Genomic DNA, 19,318 nt, shown 5'->3' on the forward strand with positions numbered 1-19,318 from the left:
AGGGAAGTAATTTTAATAAGCCAAGTCCAGTACTCTTGGAAGGACCATTACTTCAGTCAGAAGACTTCATAGCCTAATCCAAGCTGATTCATATGTAACCTCAGACAAACTCTTCTAAATGTCAGTTATTTTCACCTGTAAATGTAAGTAAGAATACTTATCTAAGTCATCTCCCAGGGTTCAGAAATGATTCAGTGCTTACTTAAGCACAGTTTTATTACTGATATAAAGATTATATTTTTTTTCCTTGAGATCATGGAAACCACCTATTTGTTACTCAGTATTTGCGGTGAACTGCTGGGGAACAATGGCTCTCTGAAGACAGCCTCCCTCAAGAAGAGGCAGCGTCCACTTCCGTCCTTGTCTTTGGACTTGACCATGTCACTTGCTTTAAGCCAATGGGACACTGGCAAATAGGAAAAAACAGAAGCTTAGAAAGTAGTGGGCTTTGCTGAGTCCTTCTCTTATTGCTGGTGGAGAATCCTTTCTTATGACAACTCAAAACTGGCTCCTGGAGTATGTGGATCCAGGTTTAGGATGGTGGCTTTCAAATACAAGGAAATAAATGACTCCAAGAGGTGCTTTTTCACCACTGGCTACTTCTAGTAGCAATATGATAATCATGATTATATTATCATAAAATACAGCAAAAGCCAACCTTATGCACTGTTCACTGTGTACCCAAGGCAATGTGTGCATTATCTTATTTGATTTTCAAAACAGCTATATAAAGCAGCTGTTTTCAATAATTCTGATTTACAATGAGGGAAATATGTTTCAGAGAGGCTTACTTCGCAACTTGTTCATATTTTAAATGTTAGGACTAAGATACAAAGTCAGATGTGTCTCACTTCAAAGTCAATACTTCTAACTTCATACTGAAAACTCCTACACAGAAGAAGAGGAATGACCCATGGTGGTGAAACACAAAGCTACTGATGATAGAAGCAGAGTTTTGGAGCATCTTAAGCCAGAGCTGAAGAGAAAGCTACTTTGGTCCCCCAGTCAAGTGTGTTTACTAGCATACAACAGTAATATTTGATTTTGAATGATTTAAATATACAGTTGTATATTTATTATACAGAGGAACACACTTTAAGCACCTACAATATGCTCGGACTTAAAGGTGAAAATAGTAAGACAATATTAGCACACGCTGTAACAAAACATCTAGCCAACATTTAACCCTCACTCTGCAGAACAGGGGCGGTAGCTGTAATTTCTATAATAATGCAAGGGACTGCCCACCTCAGCCTCTAGAAAGAAGGATGAGGGCTACAGAATCAGAGTAGTTACTACTTGATGATGTACGGACACAGGCTGCCATTACCTGTGCTCCTGCTCACCTGTGCTGCAATCAATAGCACTTTGGGGGAATTAAACAAGTGCTTCTGTGATCTTATCTATCATTCTCATCCTCATTGTTGACTAAATGTGACAAAAAATTGAATTTGTTGTGAAAGAATTATAGGCTATAAAGGATCTTAGACTATTAGAATTTGAAGGGATTGTTGATATTTTCTAAGATATGACTTTTAAAAACTTAAAAAAATTTATACTCATGAAATCCCTTCTTCTAGTAAGAATTTTATTCAAAATACATGAACAGAAATCAGATTTTTTAATCAGTAAATATTTATTTTGATAAGTTTAACTTATAATTGTTACTGGTAGAGTTAATCAAGGGCAATAAAGGTGAGCTTCAGGTCATTAATGAAAGTCAACAAATTGATGACAAAGTCAGGCCACAAAAAAGTAGAAAAGATCAACCATAGACGAGTGAAGCCAAAGGAGGGGCATTAATGTGAGGGGGAAATGTGTTAGCAGCACAAGAGGGAAGATGGGTTTACAAAAGGAGATGCCACAGGCCACCACTGAGGGGTGGGATTATAAATCTAGACCTCAACAGTCTATTTTAATGAATAGAAAATTAGATTAAAATTTTAGATTATCAGCTCCAATATCTGAATAATGTTCCATTTTGGTTTTGATTCCAGTGGATGGAGAATACCTATATTTACTAGAATGAGTATTTGCCAAAGGTAACAGCTATTTTTAAAGAGCATGCATTGAATTTCAGTGGAAACTTCACACTAAATGACATCCTGCATATGAATGGAATAGCCTAGCAAAACCAACTGAGAGGTTGGTTTTTTCCAGTGTGTTCAAAGTTGGTATATGACAGACAGCTTAAGGTTTGCTTTTATTTTTAATGACAACTATTAGGTGTTATAGTATATTAAAACTTCCATGATAGTGAAGGACACGGGGGGGGGGTGTCTGCAAAAATAATCTTTTTTTAAATTCTATTTTTTTTTTTTTTGTGGGACCCTCGCAGGTGGCCAGGGAACGAACCAGCGCTGCAGAGGCTGCGGGCAGCCTCGCAGCCCAGGGCTCAACCGCTGCGCCACCAGGGGAGGCCCTGCAAAAATAATCTTAAAGAGGGGTTATGCACTTATAATCTGTATTTTTAGAGATCTGAAGAAACAGACTCAAAGTGATTCTCTCTTCTACACCTGCATCTCTTCATTGCAGCACTGATGGAACTCAGGACTCTGCCAAAACATCCTGCAGACAGCCCGGGGATTTGCTGTATATATCAACCCTGAACCAAATGAATTCATTCAACAAATAATTTAAGTGCATACAACATCACAGGCTCATTGCTAAATGCTATAAATAACAATGCAATACAATGTGAGGCTAACAGATACAATCTCTGCCACAAAGTATCTTACTATATTTTAGTGGGGAACACAGATGGAAATCAAAGAATGAGACAGATGAGTGCAAAATTATCAACAGGAGAGGGTGGATAGCTGATTTAATTGGGAACAATTGAGAAGACAGCCTTGTGAACCCCAAGTTTGAGCTGAATTCAAAGGGTCACGTGAGAGTTACCTGTTGGGAAGACAGAAAAAGTGTGATGTGGTGTGATGGAGGAGGGAACTGCTTTCCTGGCATAGAAACAGTGATTGCCAAGGTCCTGTGTCTGGAGACACCATGGCATGTTTTCTCCTATGGAAGTTGTTGGTGCCATGCAGAGAAAAGTGAAAAATGTCTGCCAGAGACACCTAAATAAGAACAATACCCACTGAACAACATGTTCTGCATATTGTTCTCAAATGCTTTATAAATAACTATATTTACTTCTCATATTAACTTTATGAGAGAAGTGATATTATCCACATTTATACTGTGAAATAAGCGAGAATGAAGGAATTCATCCAGGGAAGAGAGTCACTGCATCAAAACTAGGACAGACCTAGATGAGTTTGAGCCTGATAATCTGCATTCTTTACCACTAGGCTAACCTGCTCTTTCTTATAAGAGGTGTGCCTTAGAGGAATTTAGATAATACCTGAATCTGAACAATCTGTCCAAAAATTCCAGGCACCCCAAATTCCTCGCCTGTGTGTCAATTTCCGTATCTATGTGCATCTCAATTCCACTAGAGGGATAAGAGAATTATAGCTTTGGTCAAATGCTTTCACAAATGAAAGGCATTATTAGATACAAATCATGGTGTTAAAAATACTCTTAAAAATTAGTGAATCTAAATGCTAATTTTTAAAAAAGATTTATTTATATATGCATATAAGAAAGGGGGTACAGGCCAGAGGTGCAGGGGGTGAGAGGATTCACCAGAGACAGAGTGGGGAACAGAACAGCCAGACTGACTGAAATATACTGCTGAGGGGAGCAGCGGGCGAGTCAGGAGAGGTTTGCTGCTCCATGTGGGTAGCTCCTTGGCTGGGGATCGAACTCGTGTTGCAGAGGCTGCAGTGAGCTTCACAGGTTGGGTCTTAACCCCTTGTGCCACCAGGGAGACCCCTAAATGCTAATCTTTATCAGTTTTAGTGTATAGACAGAAGTTCTTAGTTCTACCTCTTCTCTTAATCCCTCTCTCTACCGTGTGCATACACACTCAACAAGCCCACATACCTAGGCTGGACACCCAGCAGACAGGCACATGCAGAGAGACTAGGCTCACAAAAGCCACCCAAGAGTGTGATCTCCAAGAAAGGTCATGGAGATGCTGAAGTGTGCATGGCGTGGGCAACAGGGCTTGTTCATTTTTAGAACCCTCGAAGCTTTCTATGTTCTATGTGTTGCAGGACATATGGAACTGAAGCCCTGGAAATACCCCCAAAGGTGGAGAGTCTTATGGAGACAGAAAAACATTTGTTAATCTTTTCTCTGTTGAAAATTCTCATCATATGCTTGCTCAGACTGCTCTATTAAAAGACATCTACCTGATCATACCCAAAGGAGATGTTCCAAAGAGCTGTCCAGAAGGACTTCTGTGGAAGAGACAAGGTGGGGATTCCAGGCTTCACTGAACCCACCTGAGGATCAGGCTCCCACAGCTGGAAAAGGCCCCTCTCCTACCCCCACTCCGGTAATTATGACCTGCCCAGCCTCTGGGTCTCAGGTGGCTGTCACTTTAACAGGGACCATTCTGGCTGCCCGGATAGATCAGCATCCTCTTAAATTCTCTCAGTACTTTCTGTATACTCCATTAAGGCTAATCAGGACTAGGCTTCAGTTACTTCAACTTAAGTAATTGTACAACCGTTCTGTAAATGTCTTTCACACATGCTGGAATGTGGATTCCAGAAGACAGTGCCCTGTATACCTTGTTAAATGTTTTCACCCAGAACACAGCACCTCCATTGCTCAGTGAGTGAATTCTTACTGATTCCAGCCTTAAGTTTTTGGACACTAGCTCCACTTTCTCTCTTGGATCCTGCTTTACACTGAGTCATTTCATTTTAAAACCTATATACTTTTCAGAGTAAGACTCATAATTCTGTAACCAAGATGCTAAAAACAGGGTTGAGTAAAACAATTAAAAGTATTAACAAGTAACTAATTCAAGTGTAGGTTAGTTCATAGCAGAGGTTACCATTCCCATATACAAATAAACAAGTTCAACTATAAAATCCTCTTTCATTCCTGTTGGCTGCCCCATTCAGGCCATCAGTGTATCTTATCAGGACTGTCATTATAATCATTTATTGAGGACACGTTATGTGCCAGGCACTAGATATAGATTATTTTAGCCTCAAAACAAGTTTGCAATGTTTGTATTTCCATCTAACAAATTTAAAAAAAAGGGAAATTGAGAAAGGTCAAGAAATTTGGCGAAGGTCAAAGGAGAGGAGCATAGTGTGAACCCAGCTCTATCTGGATCTCAAGTACATGCTCTGCTGATGCCACCCCATCTCAGCACCGCAGAGAGGGTGGGCACATCCCTTTACACTTGAATTTCAATTCTGTTGATGGGGTTTGGACAAGTTTCATAGGCTCTTAATGTTTTTCATTTCCTCATTTGTAAAATGGTGCTCCCCTAAGGAGAGCTGCTTTGAAATTAAATGAACAAATATGTTGTACTGAATAGTAAGAATAGTGCTGGGCACACAATAAGCATGTGATCAATGTTAGTTATTTTTACTGTGACATAGTCACGGTTATTACTAGTATTAATAATATTAGTAGGTATTGTGCTACTAATCATGCCACTGAATTTCTTCCTTTGGGAGAGAGGAGCCAAATATACTTGACTCAGGGTGTCCTTGATTCTTCCCAACAATGCAAGATGTAAAGATTCCTTTTCTTTTTCTCCAACAACAAACATTCACTGAACCCACTTACTATGAGCAAAGCACTCTACCAAAAACTACTGAGAGAATGTCATTTCCTTGCTTTTCAAAAAAAGAGGTGGAAATTAGTCAGAAGTTTCAACTACAGGAATTCAATAAACAAGACAGAAATAGGAATTCAGTCAAGTAGGGCTTAACATGGATTCTTCCAGTAGGAAATCCCATCATATCACTTCACTCTTCGACTTCAGCTTCCCACATTGGCTGTAGCAGTGGTTTGAGGGAAGGAGGTTAAGACTTACATCCTCCCACCTCTTGTGAACAAACAAAAAAACCTCAAATCTTTTTTTTTTATATATTGGATTTTGCCTAAGAATATTTGATCAAAGTGTTCTATTGAGAAAATAAAAAGTTTCAAGATCTTGTAAAGGCCTTGCCACAGCATTCGGTTCCCTCATGACCTGGTCCCAACTTCCCCAGATGCATCTTGTATCATTCTCCCCTCAGCACTTTTAATCTGAAAACTAAGGTAATGTAACAGTTTCCAGAACATGCTCTTACTTTCTCAGCCTCCATGTGTTGGTCCAGGCTATTTTGTAGGCCAGGAATGTTCTTATCCAATTATATTTCTAGGCTTATTCACTACCCCTCACCATCACATCAAACTTTATAAGTAACTTTATTGGTGAATGTCATAACTTTATTATAAAATTGATTATTACAAGTATGAAGGGCAAGGTTATATTACTATGATCTCCCCTTTAGGCAACTACCTTTTAATCCTGGAATTTTCAGTGTCTGTCATAAAGTAGGTGTTTAATTAATGTTTATTGAATAAGTTAATGAAAGGGTCACACTAGATTAAACACTAAATGCTATTCTATATTGATTGAATATCTACAGCAATGTAGTTAAGGGAATGGACTTAAAAGACAGAGCTATAATGAACAGGCTGAAATGTTCAGAGAATCATTTAATTCTCATATTACATTGAGTTCAATACTTAATATTCCTGTTTTTCTCATGTTAATAAAGGGAGAAATAATGGAATCTGTTTTGTAGTTTCTTGAGGGAATTAAATAAATGAATATATATATAATATTTAAAAGTTTTGGAACAAAATGATGATTTCATCAATGTTAATTACCATAATTATTATTTTTGGCTGAAATATAAAAAAATGTAACCAGAGGCATGCTTCACTTAGGGAACAAATCAACTCTAAACACAGTCACTATAATATGACATTACATTTCAGTAATAGAATTCTTCTGGCGTGCCTAACCACCATCTTTCTTCTCCTCCATTTTTTCCCTAATAGCTCACAGGTATTTCTCTGAGAAATCATCCTTTCCGGCTATTATCCCAGGGGAATATTTCAGGAAGGCACCCAATCCAGAATTGGCTAAAGAAAAACAGGGACTTGTTTTGGGATGGTGACATGAACTAAGGTGATAGTGAGACTGGCATTTTTGCTAAGGCTATCCATGAAATAGTGATTAGAACACAAGCCTGGAGCTGTCAGTGGGAAGAAATCAAGACCCCAGAGATTCAGAGAGACAAAATTCCTAACTATATTGTGACTGCTGTATCCTGCTGAATTTGTTATTGTTGCTTTTTAAAATCCACAAGCCAGTGAAGGGCATTTCTGGCTTCATTCCATTTGAGTGATGTTCTGGTACTAAAACCCAGAGTTATGTGAATTATATGACAATCAGTCACTGTAAAGATGGAAGCCAATAAAATTAAATTATTGTCTCCTGAAGTCCTACATGGACTTGCAGGTATCACAGTAAAGGGAGTAGCTGAGATCAGAAATTTTTATCCACATGAAGATGGATATCCAGTCACTTCACATTTGATCACCAGAAAACTGTATAAACAGAAGACTTTGGAAGGTTGTTCCTCTGACTTGGGTGTGTGTGAAGCTCCTTGAGAAGTAGAAAAGGCTCTGAGACTTCCCCAAGAAATTCTGTAGCAGGCCCAGAACTTATCCCACACACACAGGAGTTGCTGATGGACCACTGATGGTAGCTGTTCACGTTGAGAAACACAATCCTAGAAAGTCCAATTTTGCTTAGAGCTGTAGGCAAATCCAGCTGGAAAGAAATCCCCACAGAGCAATGAAATATAGAAATTCCCACAATTATTTCAGCAACTAACAAAAACTGGGTCTGAGTTGAAGCAGTTATTCTGAAGCTAATTTGGAAGTATCTCAGCTCTAAAACCAGAAGGATAAAAATTATATCCAGCTCTCCCTGTGGCTATCTTCTACAATAAAAAGGGCACAGTATAGAATAAAAACAATAATTTAAAAATTAATTTCAAGCTTATGGCTTTATCAATTTCATTACAATAAACTATAGTAACTGTAGTAGATCATAGCAAACAATTAACAAAGATGTTCTTTGAGAATTCATCTCAGTTTTTAACAGAGCAGCTATAATGAGCACAATTATAATAATTGGTAAGAAGCATTGCAGCATTCCAAAATACACAGACAACAAGGCAAAATGAAATAGACTGTTTTCTGATGCTACCATGTGAGTTTCACGAAAGAAATCTCATGTTGATCTGTGAAGCGTAAGAGGGTGACAGAAGCCACTTGATTCTGTATCAGATACCATGGGAAATAAGAAAACACGGAAAATAATACACATCTCCTGTGAGTATTCATGGTTGCCTTTGTGAAGGGGTCAGTGGTTACAGAGAGGCCAAAGATGTGCCTACATCAAGGGTACTATCCGATCATTTCAACAAGTCTTCCCAAGAGAATTAAACCTAAAAACCAAAGAACTTCTGTCACATGCAATGGATTGACTCCAACACACTGAAAATGGCTTTAACTCTTACATCCTTGGGAGAATGGTAAAAATAATTTCTCAAATCATTTTTCTGTAGGGCTTACCTGCCTCCTGAAATTCAGTTTAGAAAAGCTAGTTGACACTCCTTACACTGAGTATATATACTCTGGGATAAATAGGTGCATCAATTTCTGATTCCAAGCAAAATGCTCTAGCAACCATAAGTGGTTCTCTGAGAAATTTAAAGTCTCACAAATAGAACCAGAAAGTAGAGAAGTAATATTCAATGCTCACAAGTCATAATTCAGGTATCAGCATATAACATTGTGTACACTTTGTACACTGAGATTAATAATGTCAGTGGAACTCAACTGTAGTTCTGTAGAACCACACAATGAACTTTACAGCAAGAATATCTTGGACTCCATCCACAGCCACTAATTGTTTAACTGCCAAGTGCATTGCCTTATGTGGAGAAGCTATTCATCCAAGGAAAATACAGTAGTATGACGACAGCAGAATTACAAAATAAATTCTGTTTTTTTTCTGTGGTGGGAGCTCTGTAAAAGGTCTATGCATTTATGATGGCTTTCTTTGTAGACAATGAGAGTTATCTGATCTTGATTTTGTGTGAGACCCTGCTATTGACCTACAAGTATCCATTCTCCTTTATTCCCAACTAAAATAACCAGATTAACTGGACACACTGGTAAAATAAAAGACTCCACTTCCCCGTTCCCCTTGCAGTTAGCTAGGCATAACCAAGGAAAGCAGAAGTGAGCTGGAATGTATTTAAGTAGAAAGGATTTAGAGGCAAGGGTTCTCCTACAATCTTCTACTTCCACCCACCTTCCTTTTTTCCCCTGCAAAAGAATGTGATCAATGGAAATCTGACAACCACCTTGACCCATGTAAGTGACCTTACGTGTGGAAGCCATGATTAGAATGACAGGGCAGCAAGATAAAAACACCCTTCTACGCCACCACATTCTGGCCTGACAGCCCTGCGCTGTCAATGCTAGACCCCTTTAACATGAGAGAGCTAATGCTTGCATCAGGCTTTTGTCGCTGATATTTTGAATTTTCTATTTAAGGTGATAAAACCTAAACCGAATAAATATAATCTATATGCAATTTCTTATTCAGTAAAGGCCTGCTGGATTAATAAACTAACTGGATTAAATATTTGAACTGGTTTGCAACCTCTGAAAGTTGAATAATATATTTAGGACAAATAAAAAGGACTACTTTAAGTGCTAAAAAAACATGTGGCAACAGAATTTTTCATTGTTAAAACTGCATATAACTGAAAAAAGAATTCAGGTTAATAATAATGAGGGAAGTCAGTAGATTGTATGGTAAAAATGAAAACTGGTGAAATTAGTATTATGGCAGATTAGCATACCACATAATACATACCTATCAAAGGTAACAAACTGAGCCAGAAGGGTATGGCTTGAAATCTGACAAACAGACACACTGTGTGTCTTTGTTATTTCACTATTTGACAGCTCTGTGTGATGCATTCATTTTGTCTAGTTACATTGAATATTCACTTCTGGACCAAATGGAAGACTTTGGTCTTTAGCTTTTATGTGTAGCAGACAGACATCTTAGAAAAATCCCCAGAACAATAGAAAATAATTAACATGTTTTTGATGTCCAGTGAGTCCTTTCAAGTCTGATTTTTGTTCTATGCTCTTGAGATGGCATGAAAATATTTGAAACAGAACTACTGAAAGGTCTGAAAGCTTAGATAGTATTTAAAATAAAATCTATTGCTTAGGTGGTTTTTGATCATCTTGGCAGAAATTTTATTTCAGTGTTGCTCTATAATTAAAATTTGTAGCCATTGTGATTATTTGGTCATAATATTTCTAGGAAGGAAAAAATTCATATTAAGTGTCCTACCAAGATTTTAAAGCCAAACAAGCTCTTGTCTCTTCCAGTATGAGGTGGACCTTTGGGAAAACTCTTAAGACCCGTCTCTTCTTTGTAATCTCAGCATTATTCTTTTAATACTTTCAAATCCTCTTCATATGCAAATAATCTTGGTTGTGTTTATGTAAATTATTGGCATACATTATTCATTCTAACTACATTAGGCAGTGTGTAGGTATTTAATTTAATTACAATGGTTCCATGGTCTTTTTAGTAAGCTGTTGAACACTCTTACTTATATTAAACACAAGTAGGGAAAAACGTCAGATGTTTAAGAAGATTCTGTTCCCAGAAAATGGTATTTTTTCCTAACACTAACTTATTTATTAAAAATGTATAACTATGGGCCTCCCTGGGGGTATAGGGGTTAAGTCTCAGTGCTATCACGCTATCACTGCTAACCGACATAGCGCAGCAGACCTCGCCTATCCTTCCTGCTGTTCCCCCCAGCAGTGTATTTCAGTAGATCCACCTGTCCTGCTCCCCACTCTGGCTCTGGTGAATCCTCTCACTCTCCACATCTCTGGCCCACACCCCAGCGCTTCTATGCAAAAAAAAAAAAAAAAATCATTTATTTAATTTTTTTTAAAAAAGTACAGCTACTAAGATCAGGCAGGAAAAAGATACATTACCCCTGTGACATCCATAACTTTAATGGCTGCAAGCTGACCCGTTTTGACATGACGACCCTGTGAAGAAAAAAATGAAAAAGACTTTAGTTTGATCAGTCATAATAGCATTTAGTTTCAACTGTAAAGAATTGTTTTGCCCAAATCAGTGTCATAGTATGTCAGTGGAAGAGACACAGCCACACATACAAGGCACAAGCACACACATCTCAAACACTTTGAAGACCAATTTCAGTTTAGTGTTCAATTTGTAAAACATGCACATCATTTTGTCTTTTGGTTTCCTTTCACAATGCTTATCTAGTTAAATTTTAAAAGCCAATGTTGAACAATTTGATTCTACCTCGTTGCCAAGGTGTTAGATAAGGATTTGTGTGAGAGATGGATTTATATGAAGGAGAGCGCGTTCTAAATGGAGGAGACATAAATCTCTCTTCTGTCCAAACTTGATATTTAAAAAAACTTTAGTTTCCTTGATTATTAGAATATCTTTATTAGTCTCAACTGGATATGATTCTATTGATACTCACTTGAGATTGTTAATTTATCTCTACCTTAAAAGGGGGGCAGAAATAAAACAGATAGCTATCAATCCAAATTTGCGATCAAGAAAAAAGCGCTGAGCATAAGCAACTTCTTCCCCATGGCGGGCACTTTGGATTTCGAACACAACGAAGCATCCAACACACAGCAGAATCGAAGAAGAGCATATGGTGAGAACAATCTCAGAAGAGCAGGGTTCTCTTCATTTGCTCCTTAAGAAAACTCAAAGTCTACATCTAACTCTCGGTAACAAAAATGTTCAATAGACATTACTTCTAAATACATTTTATAAATGACTTTTAAAATGCATTTCACCTACTGCTGCCATCAGGTAAGATAATATAGTTTCCTAGGTAGGTTGGATTCAAATCCCAACTGCATGACTTCAGACAAATTCCTGAACTTTCTTTTGTCTTTTACCTCTGAAAAATGTAAACAACAAGAGTACCCAACTCATAGCATTGTGGTGAGGATTAAATGAGACAATGTGTGTCAAGAGCTTAATGGTGCCTGGAGCGGATGAGTTGTCAGTAGATGCTGCTACAATTTTTAGTCTTGTCTTGGGATTAATTTTAAATGTCTTCCTTTCTAGGCTATATGTTTCACGAGGGCAAAGACCTGGTCATCACTGTATTTCAGTGCCAAGAATAGTGGATGCCTATCCTATAGGTGATGTGGGATTTTTGGGATGAACAACAGCAGGTAATGGAACTGCGCTTCAGGTGAAGTTGGGAAGAAGTGATAGGTATGATGCTACCTACTCCCTTCCTTCTCACAGACCTCAGTTTTTTCACATGTATGTACTGACTCTGATTGTGCTCTCCTTACCTCGATACCCTCTTTTTCTTCCTTCCTCAGAAAAAGAACACAAAGATGAAGACATTAAATCGGTCATCTAATATTATCAAAGACGCAGCTCCTTATAATTATTTCAACTTTCAATAAGTCTAGGGAGAGGGCTACAGTGTGATGGCAGAAAGAGCTCTGGGCTGGAAATCCAGCAGCCTGGTTCTTGTCTAGGCTCTACCCAGGACCAACAGGTTCCTCTGAGACACGTTATATAACCCGTCTCGTTCCTAGTGCAAAACAAAAAGAGACTGGGCTCAGTGATTGGAGGTGAGAGGAGTAGGTGTGATTGTTACCACCACCTTTTTCTATCCAAAGGAGCTTTTGAAAATTTAGCTTGCACAATGACTGACTGAGGAAAGTATTACTTCTGTTATTTAGTGCCCAGATAGCAGGAAAATTAACTTTTTACCTAGCACAGGACAATGTCACCCAAGGGAGAAGTACCAACAGTGCCCTCTGCTGAAAAGCACTGAATGACCTACAGGACCGTCTAGGTCCCGGAAGGAGTCTGTGATGTTGTAATGACGATCTTAGCAAAGGGATGAACAACTTTCTTTGGAAATATAAACTCTTTAAACTAGCAGCCAGAAATCATACCTTAAACAATGACTTTCTCTACTAAAGCACCGAAGGAGGGTAGAGGAAACTGTAGACAGATGCAGAGGGTCTGATGGAGATCATACAGCAAATTCACCTTGACATTCTTTTTTTTTTTTTTTTTATAGAGGCATGTTTTTATTTTTATTTATTTATTATATTTGTTTGTTTTGTTTATACATGCACTGGGTACAGTCAGAAGCGCGGGAGGGTGAGAGAATTCACCAGAGCCAGAGTGGGGAGCAGAGCAGGCAGAAGGGCTGAAGTACACTGCTGAGGGGAGCAGCGGGTGGCAGGAGAGGTCTGCGCACCATGTGGGATCCTCCTCCGGTGGCCGGGGAGCAGCCGGGGATCGAACCGGCGCCGCAGAGGCCGCGGGCAGCTTCGCAACCCAGCGCTCAACCGCTGCGCCACCGGGGAGGCCCTCACCTTGACATTCTTTGGATGGTGCCAGACAGCAGGATAAAGGCAACCCCAGTGTACGGCTATAGGGCTTGCGAGCCCCACTAATATCGGACAGCCTTCCTGCCATACCACCTTGCTGGACTCCTGTCTGCTCTTACTCTGTGGTCCCTGAAATTAAACTGCACATTCTTAAATACACTGAGATATTTCCTGCCTCTAGATAGTGCCTTCTTGGCCTGGGAAGTCCTTCACCTCCCGACTCTTCAGTAAACTTACTCTTTCCAGATTAAACTCAAGAATAACCTTCAAAGCCTCCCTCTCATCACTCTTTCTCTCTGTGCTGCCAATGAACATGTTTGCGTTTCTATTACTACACTGGAGCCCAAAGTACCAGTGATTCCCCTACCCCTCTGTTTTACCTTTCTTCTCTTCCTTCCTTCTCCTCTGTTTTTCAGCAGAAACATTCTCCCCCCCCAAACCCTTAAATGCTCTCCTAGTTCAAGCAAATGCTTGATGAGCGAACTCTTTTAATTGTGCCTCCCAACTGCTCCTCTTGCCCTGTGGAAGCCCTCGAGGCACCTCCACCAAAAAGAAGTTTGAGAAACACAGCACTAGATTTTCAAATCTTAAGAAACAGTGAATGATTTTTATGAGTGAATAATTTGTTACAAGGACACCTCATCCGTAGCTCTTTCCATCAGCAGGAGCTGAGCAGATAGAGCCTGTGGTCCTGGCCCCAGGCCAAGAAGCAGTTGGCTGCAAGGAAGCCACTTTACATTTTGAACACAAAGCACTGGGCAGTTCTAAATTTAAAATTAATACATAGATAAACAAACACTTGCTATCATTTTGAAGTTACGGTGTTGATGTATGGTTTTTTGTTTTGTATTTTAAGTACGTGCTAGCATATCACTGAAGGTAAAACTGGAAAAAAACAGTCTACTTGTCCTCCATTTAAAATTTCATTTCCAAGTTGAAATAGCAGTTCTCCATGGGTCTGACAGGTGAGTGACTAATCCACCTTGGGTATGGCAGTCTGGGCTTATGTGAGATCCTGGAGGTGGGACAATTAGCACGCTCAGTTCAGTCCCAGGCAAAGGCAGCTGGAGCTTTGGAACAGGAAGGCTGCTGAGCTGTCAACCCTGATGAGGGAGGCCATGAGGAGGCCACCCGCTTGAGCAGCCTTTCTGTCCCTGGAGAATGTCAAACCAAATTAGGATCCAGATGAAGGCAAGCTTTGAGAGAAGGACAGGGGGCCAGCTTACTAAAGATCACTAGAAACCTGAGGCACAGTCATTGTTGAGACAGTGTTTAAAGAGGCAACCTCGTAAAAACACTGATAGATAGAATTGGAAGAGTCCCTAGGTACAACCTAATCTCTTTGTTTTAGAGGTGAGGCTAATAGCCCACAAATAATGAGGACCTGAAGCCAGAACACTTTCTCCTTTGTCTACTTCTGCCATCCAGCTCCTGAATTAAAAATTCTTATTTCTACAACTTAAAAATAATTTCTCAAAAAATCCATCTTCTCATATTTTACCTGACTTGAATTAAACATTGAGACACTTATCTGTTTTATATAGGATTACTTTACTCATTTATTTTTTTATTTGAGGGAAGGGCAAGAAGTGAGGATGTTATTACTAGAGAATCTAGAAATGAAAATTTAATATTACTCTGAATTTTAATTTCTTGCTGCTTATGAAGAAATTAAAAATAGAAATGTAGACACCATCTAAATTCAAATCTAAAACAACTATTCAATCAAGGGCTAAAAATTAAATTCTGGATAAAAACTCTAACTTCTAAAGGGAGGAAAAGAGTTAATTTTTCTCCACAATAATTAGAGAAAATGTCCTGTCAGACTGAGTTGCTGAGTCATTTCTTAATAAAAGTGTGAGCTAAGATGCTTTTCTACTGAATAATCAACAATAACAAAAGTAACAGACTAAATCAAGAAAAATAACACTGATATTCCAGGAGGACCAAAGTCTGATGTCAATCATGTACTCAAGCATAAAAAACACCCACCCAAGGAGGAAAGAAGAAAAGACATTCACACAGGGAAAGCAGAGGCTGGGGCCACTCAGAACTGGTGGGCACCATCCAGCCCAGTTATCTGATGCACCTACAAACCCACCCTGCTCCCCCTTTTTCTGCTACTTCATGCTTTAGGTAAAAAAAAAAAACTATGCTGATTCTTGTTCCACATGAAATAACTCAACCCTGAAGTGAAATTTAAATCACTCAAGGAATACAGTACGCTACTACTTTATCTCCTCCCTAAAATGAATGCAAGAGAAAAACAAGTTTTGTCTGGAATGGTCATGTAAATCTTGACCGGTATTGCTGTTATTTTCTTTGTTATAAGGAATAGCAAGATAGTGTTAGAGCTATTAGCCTGAGGCTAGCCTGGGAGAAAGAGTACTTTCATTTCTAGGTCACTGAAATACATTTGTTTCTGTGGAGCATGTGAACAAACTGGGGGTGTGCGTTTTTCTAGCATGTTCAGCTCAGATTATATCTCACCTGTATTGAGGAAGACTTCTGTTTCCTCATTGCCTTACCTTTGTGTTTCTACAACATCCTACCCTAACCCTACTGATCATATCTAATGTTCCTATTTTCCACAAGAACCATGAAAATAAATCCAATCAAACCGAAAGAGAAATCCATGCAGAACATGTAATAATGGTAGCTGTTGTTTCTTGGATCAAACACTAGTTTCATCTATCTGTCCATCTGTCCATCCGTCCAACCATCCATCCATCCATCCAACTATCTATTTACCTATCTTATTACTGATGCTGCAGTGAACCACCCAGATTCTCCCTTCAAAAGCAAAGGATCTGACAGCTCTTAGCTTAGAAGCTCTCTGGGAATTGCGTTCAGCCAAAACAACACTGCTAAAGGAAGGTCGCGCTCCCTCCTGGAGACATGATATCCAATGACTGGCTGAGCGCAGCACAAAGGCCTAGCCTTCTCATTTAAACTGGGACAACTCTGAAAGAGCATCTCAACTCCTGACCTCTCCTTGGAATGGCTGAGGTCTCTGTTGAGGCTGCACAATTTTACTTTCTTTACATGTACAGATCCTATGACTACTCCCTGTAAAATCCCTACATATGAATTTCCAGATTGGGTTCTATTTCCAGGAAATCTTACCTAAGACAGTTGGTGTAAAGAAAAGTCAGAGGTAGTAAGCTCTAAGAGTGTCTGTAAGTGAAAATCTCATCACTGGTGGCAGGAGGTTTACTGAGAGGCCCTGGTATGCTGTAGCAGTATCACTGTCAGAACATTCACTAGTGGAGAACTAGAATAGGATACAGGTAAAAGAGAATACTCTGGTGAGTCCGTTATTTCAGACTTTCAAAAAATCTACAGGAAATAGAGTTTAAAAAATGCAATCAATAAATAAAAATTAAAAATTACATAAAAATAAAAATAAATAAAAATGTCAAAAAATAAAATGCAATCAGATGACTTTTGCTAGAGCCACTGATGTACTAAAAACAGTGAAAAGCTAAAAATGAATAATCATCAGTTGAAGGCAATGTGCCAATCATAAAGGGGGGTGAGGTTAAATTCGAGAGCATGCCTTGCAGTGCTGAGGTCCTTGCACTATCTTCAAACAAAATGAGACCATCGTTTCTGCAGGCTTATCAAAGGATCTGGAATTTCAAGCTTTTACATGCATCAAATTGAACATCTCCATTCCACGTTTCAAAGTCTCAGGTCTTATCAGTCAGGTATGAGTTGAGGATTCAACCTTTTCTTCTACCCTAAAATTAATTGCTGGCTATAGTTCTCAACTTTTGCTATCCTTGAGCTGTAGAAGATAGGAGTCCTTTTATGTACTACCCAATTCTGTGGTAAATAGGCAATGGTAGCAATCAGCCTCAGAATGGCATGAGGAGCAGGAGCTCAGCCATCTGAGCAATGAAGGACCAGGTCACCCTAATAAGTCTGTCATAGACACCAGCAATGACACTACCTAAGAGGAAGAGTAGTAAAAAGCACAGTGAATGAGGAAAGGATGGATGATCACTTGCAACCATTAGATACTACATAATGACGTAGGAAAAAAAAAACAGACAAAACAAGATGATGAAAGAATAACACATAAATGCTACTTTAATGTTACCTATACTGGCTTCTTAACATAACTTTTCTTTTCTAGCAGAGTTCTTTCTAGAATTTATCACACCACTGACTGATGTAGAAATATAAAAGTTTACATCCATTTTGACAAACTGGAATAAATTTGAAGGGTCATCCCTGCTCTAAAGTTCCTTTTAGAGTAGCCTGGGACCTTTTAACTACATTCCACCCTTTCCTCTGCTCAAATCTACTCTTCTCACCTCTCCCAAGTATTGATTCTGAAAGCACTCCACAAAACACTTCATACAACCAAATCCCTGGCCCCCCTCCTCTATCTCTCAATCATCTATCCTCATCATTATCTGTTAGTATGTGTGTTCTCAGTATTTAAGTAAAATAATGTATTATTTGTAGGAGTTGGGACAAAAGTTCTCAGAAAGGATATGACCTATAGGATAGACAGAATAACTAGATCAGGTATTGGAAAGTATATTCCAGTTAAAGGGAAAAACATGTTCAACAGTCCTCAGTGTAGTTATTAAAGCATTTAAGGAAATGAAAGCAAGTCAGCATGGCTAGAGTAGAGAGTAAGGGACTTGCTAGCAAGTCCATACAGAGCTTCACAAGTCACTTTGAGAAGTTCTATCTTTATCCTAAGACCAATGAGCAGTCACGGAAGGATTTGAAGCAAAGGTGTAAAGTTGTCAAGTTTACATTTTAAAAAGGTCACTCTGGGACCAAAGCAGAGAACAGAATAAGCCAGGAAAGATGATGGAAAAATAACACCTACAATGCAACTTAGTGATTCCACTGAGATATGAAGGCAACCTGAACCAGGATGGGTAAAACAGAGAAAATGAGAAGTGAATATAGTCAAGAGATATTCAGGAGGTCAAATTAACAAGACTTGGGACTGCATCAGATATGTATTTACTCTGTGCTTTCCACAGTGCTTGACACATTATGGGCTCACTAAATATTTGCTAAATAATGGACAAAATTAAGTAGTTAGACTTGATAGTTGGACCCAAGTTCTTGGTCAAAACCATCCATATGTCCACATCAGTTTCTCATTCCCCTCATATTTCTACCTAGTCAAAAAGTGTACAGGAACAGCAGGGTTTGAGCAAGGATTACAATCATCTTACCCATAAGTTAGAAGCTGGAAGATGAAACTAGTGGATGAAGTTTCTTTAGCCTTTAAGAGAGGTCAATTTAATGCTCCTCGACACAGGGGATCACAGAGAAACTAGAAGTTGGTTTTAGTTTTTCCCTCGGAGCTATAATAATGACAGGGAAGGTAAGCTCTGATTTTCCACTCACAGTTAAGGTGAGAGCAAAATTAAGATACCTTTCTGGACATCTTCAGATATGCTACCTTTCTTTGATATAACATGTCTTGAGGCAAAGAGGGAGACCAGAAAATTGTGTAAGAAGATTCCAAGGATTCTTAATATCAAGGTTCATGTGTGTTCATAGAGTATTTCTGGAACAGCATCTACTCCTAAGGTTTCCCGAGGTTAAACAAGGGCTCTATATTTCCTCAGCTTGCACGTGCCATTCATCTGTAGCTTAAAAATTCCTGCTCTCTGTATCTCAGAACTGTGATCCAGCATCACTGCTGCCAGACTTGTGGCAAAGATAGGTACCGACACAGGACAGTTCCCAAGCAACAGCTCTCCATCTCAGCACCACTCGCTGTGAAGTCCTCTGCTTGGCACCTGCCGGTGAGAGGCAGGAAATGGATTATTTCCAAGATTGTTCAGGACTGGGCCAAGTGAGAACTGAGGCTTGCTAGCAGACAAAGGTGGGGAAGAAAAGATTGTGTCTCATTTTTCTTTGT

At 39.0% G+C, this 19,318-nt stretch overlaps 1 protein-coding gene across 5 annotated transcripts in view; it reads right to left on the reverse strand.

Moving 5' to 3' along the window:
* Window positions 1–19,318, reverse strand: part of TNIK (TRAF2 and NCK interacting kinase) — a 400,363-nt gene that overhangs the window by 153,953 nt on the left and 227,092 nt on the right. For all 5 annotated transcript variants that reach the window (XM_054700355.1, XM_054700354.1, XM_054700353.1 and 2 more), the window contains one exon: window positions 10,984–11,040. In XM_054700355.1, the coding sequence (XP_054556330.1) occupies window positions 10,984–11,040 (57 nt within the window). The remainder of the gene's footprint in view (window positions 1–10,983; window positions 11,041–19,318) is intronic.

The sequence above is a fragment of the Talpa occidentalis genome, unplaced genomic scaffold (assembly GCF_014898055.3).
Source record: "Talpa occidentalis isolate TD23 unplaced genomic scaffold, MPIMG_talOcc4v2.1 talOcc4.4, whole genome shotgun sequence".
NCBI lineage: Eukaryota > Metazoa > Chordata > Mammalia > Eulipotyphla > Talpidae > Talpa > Talpa occidentalis.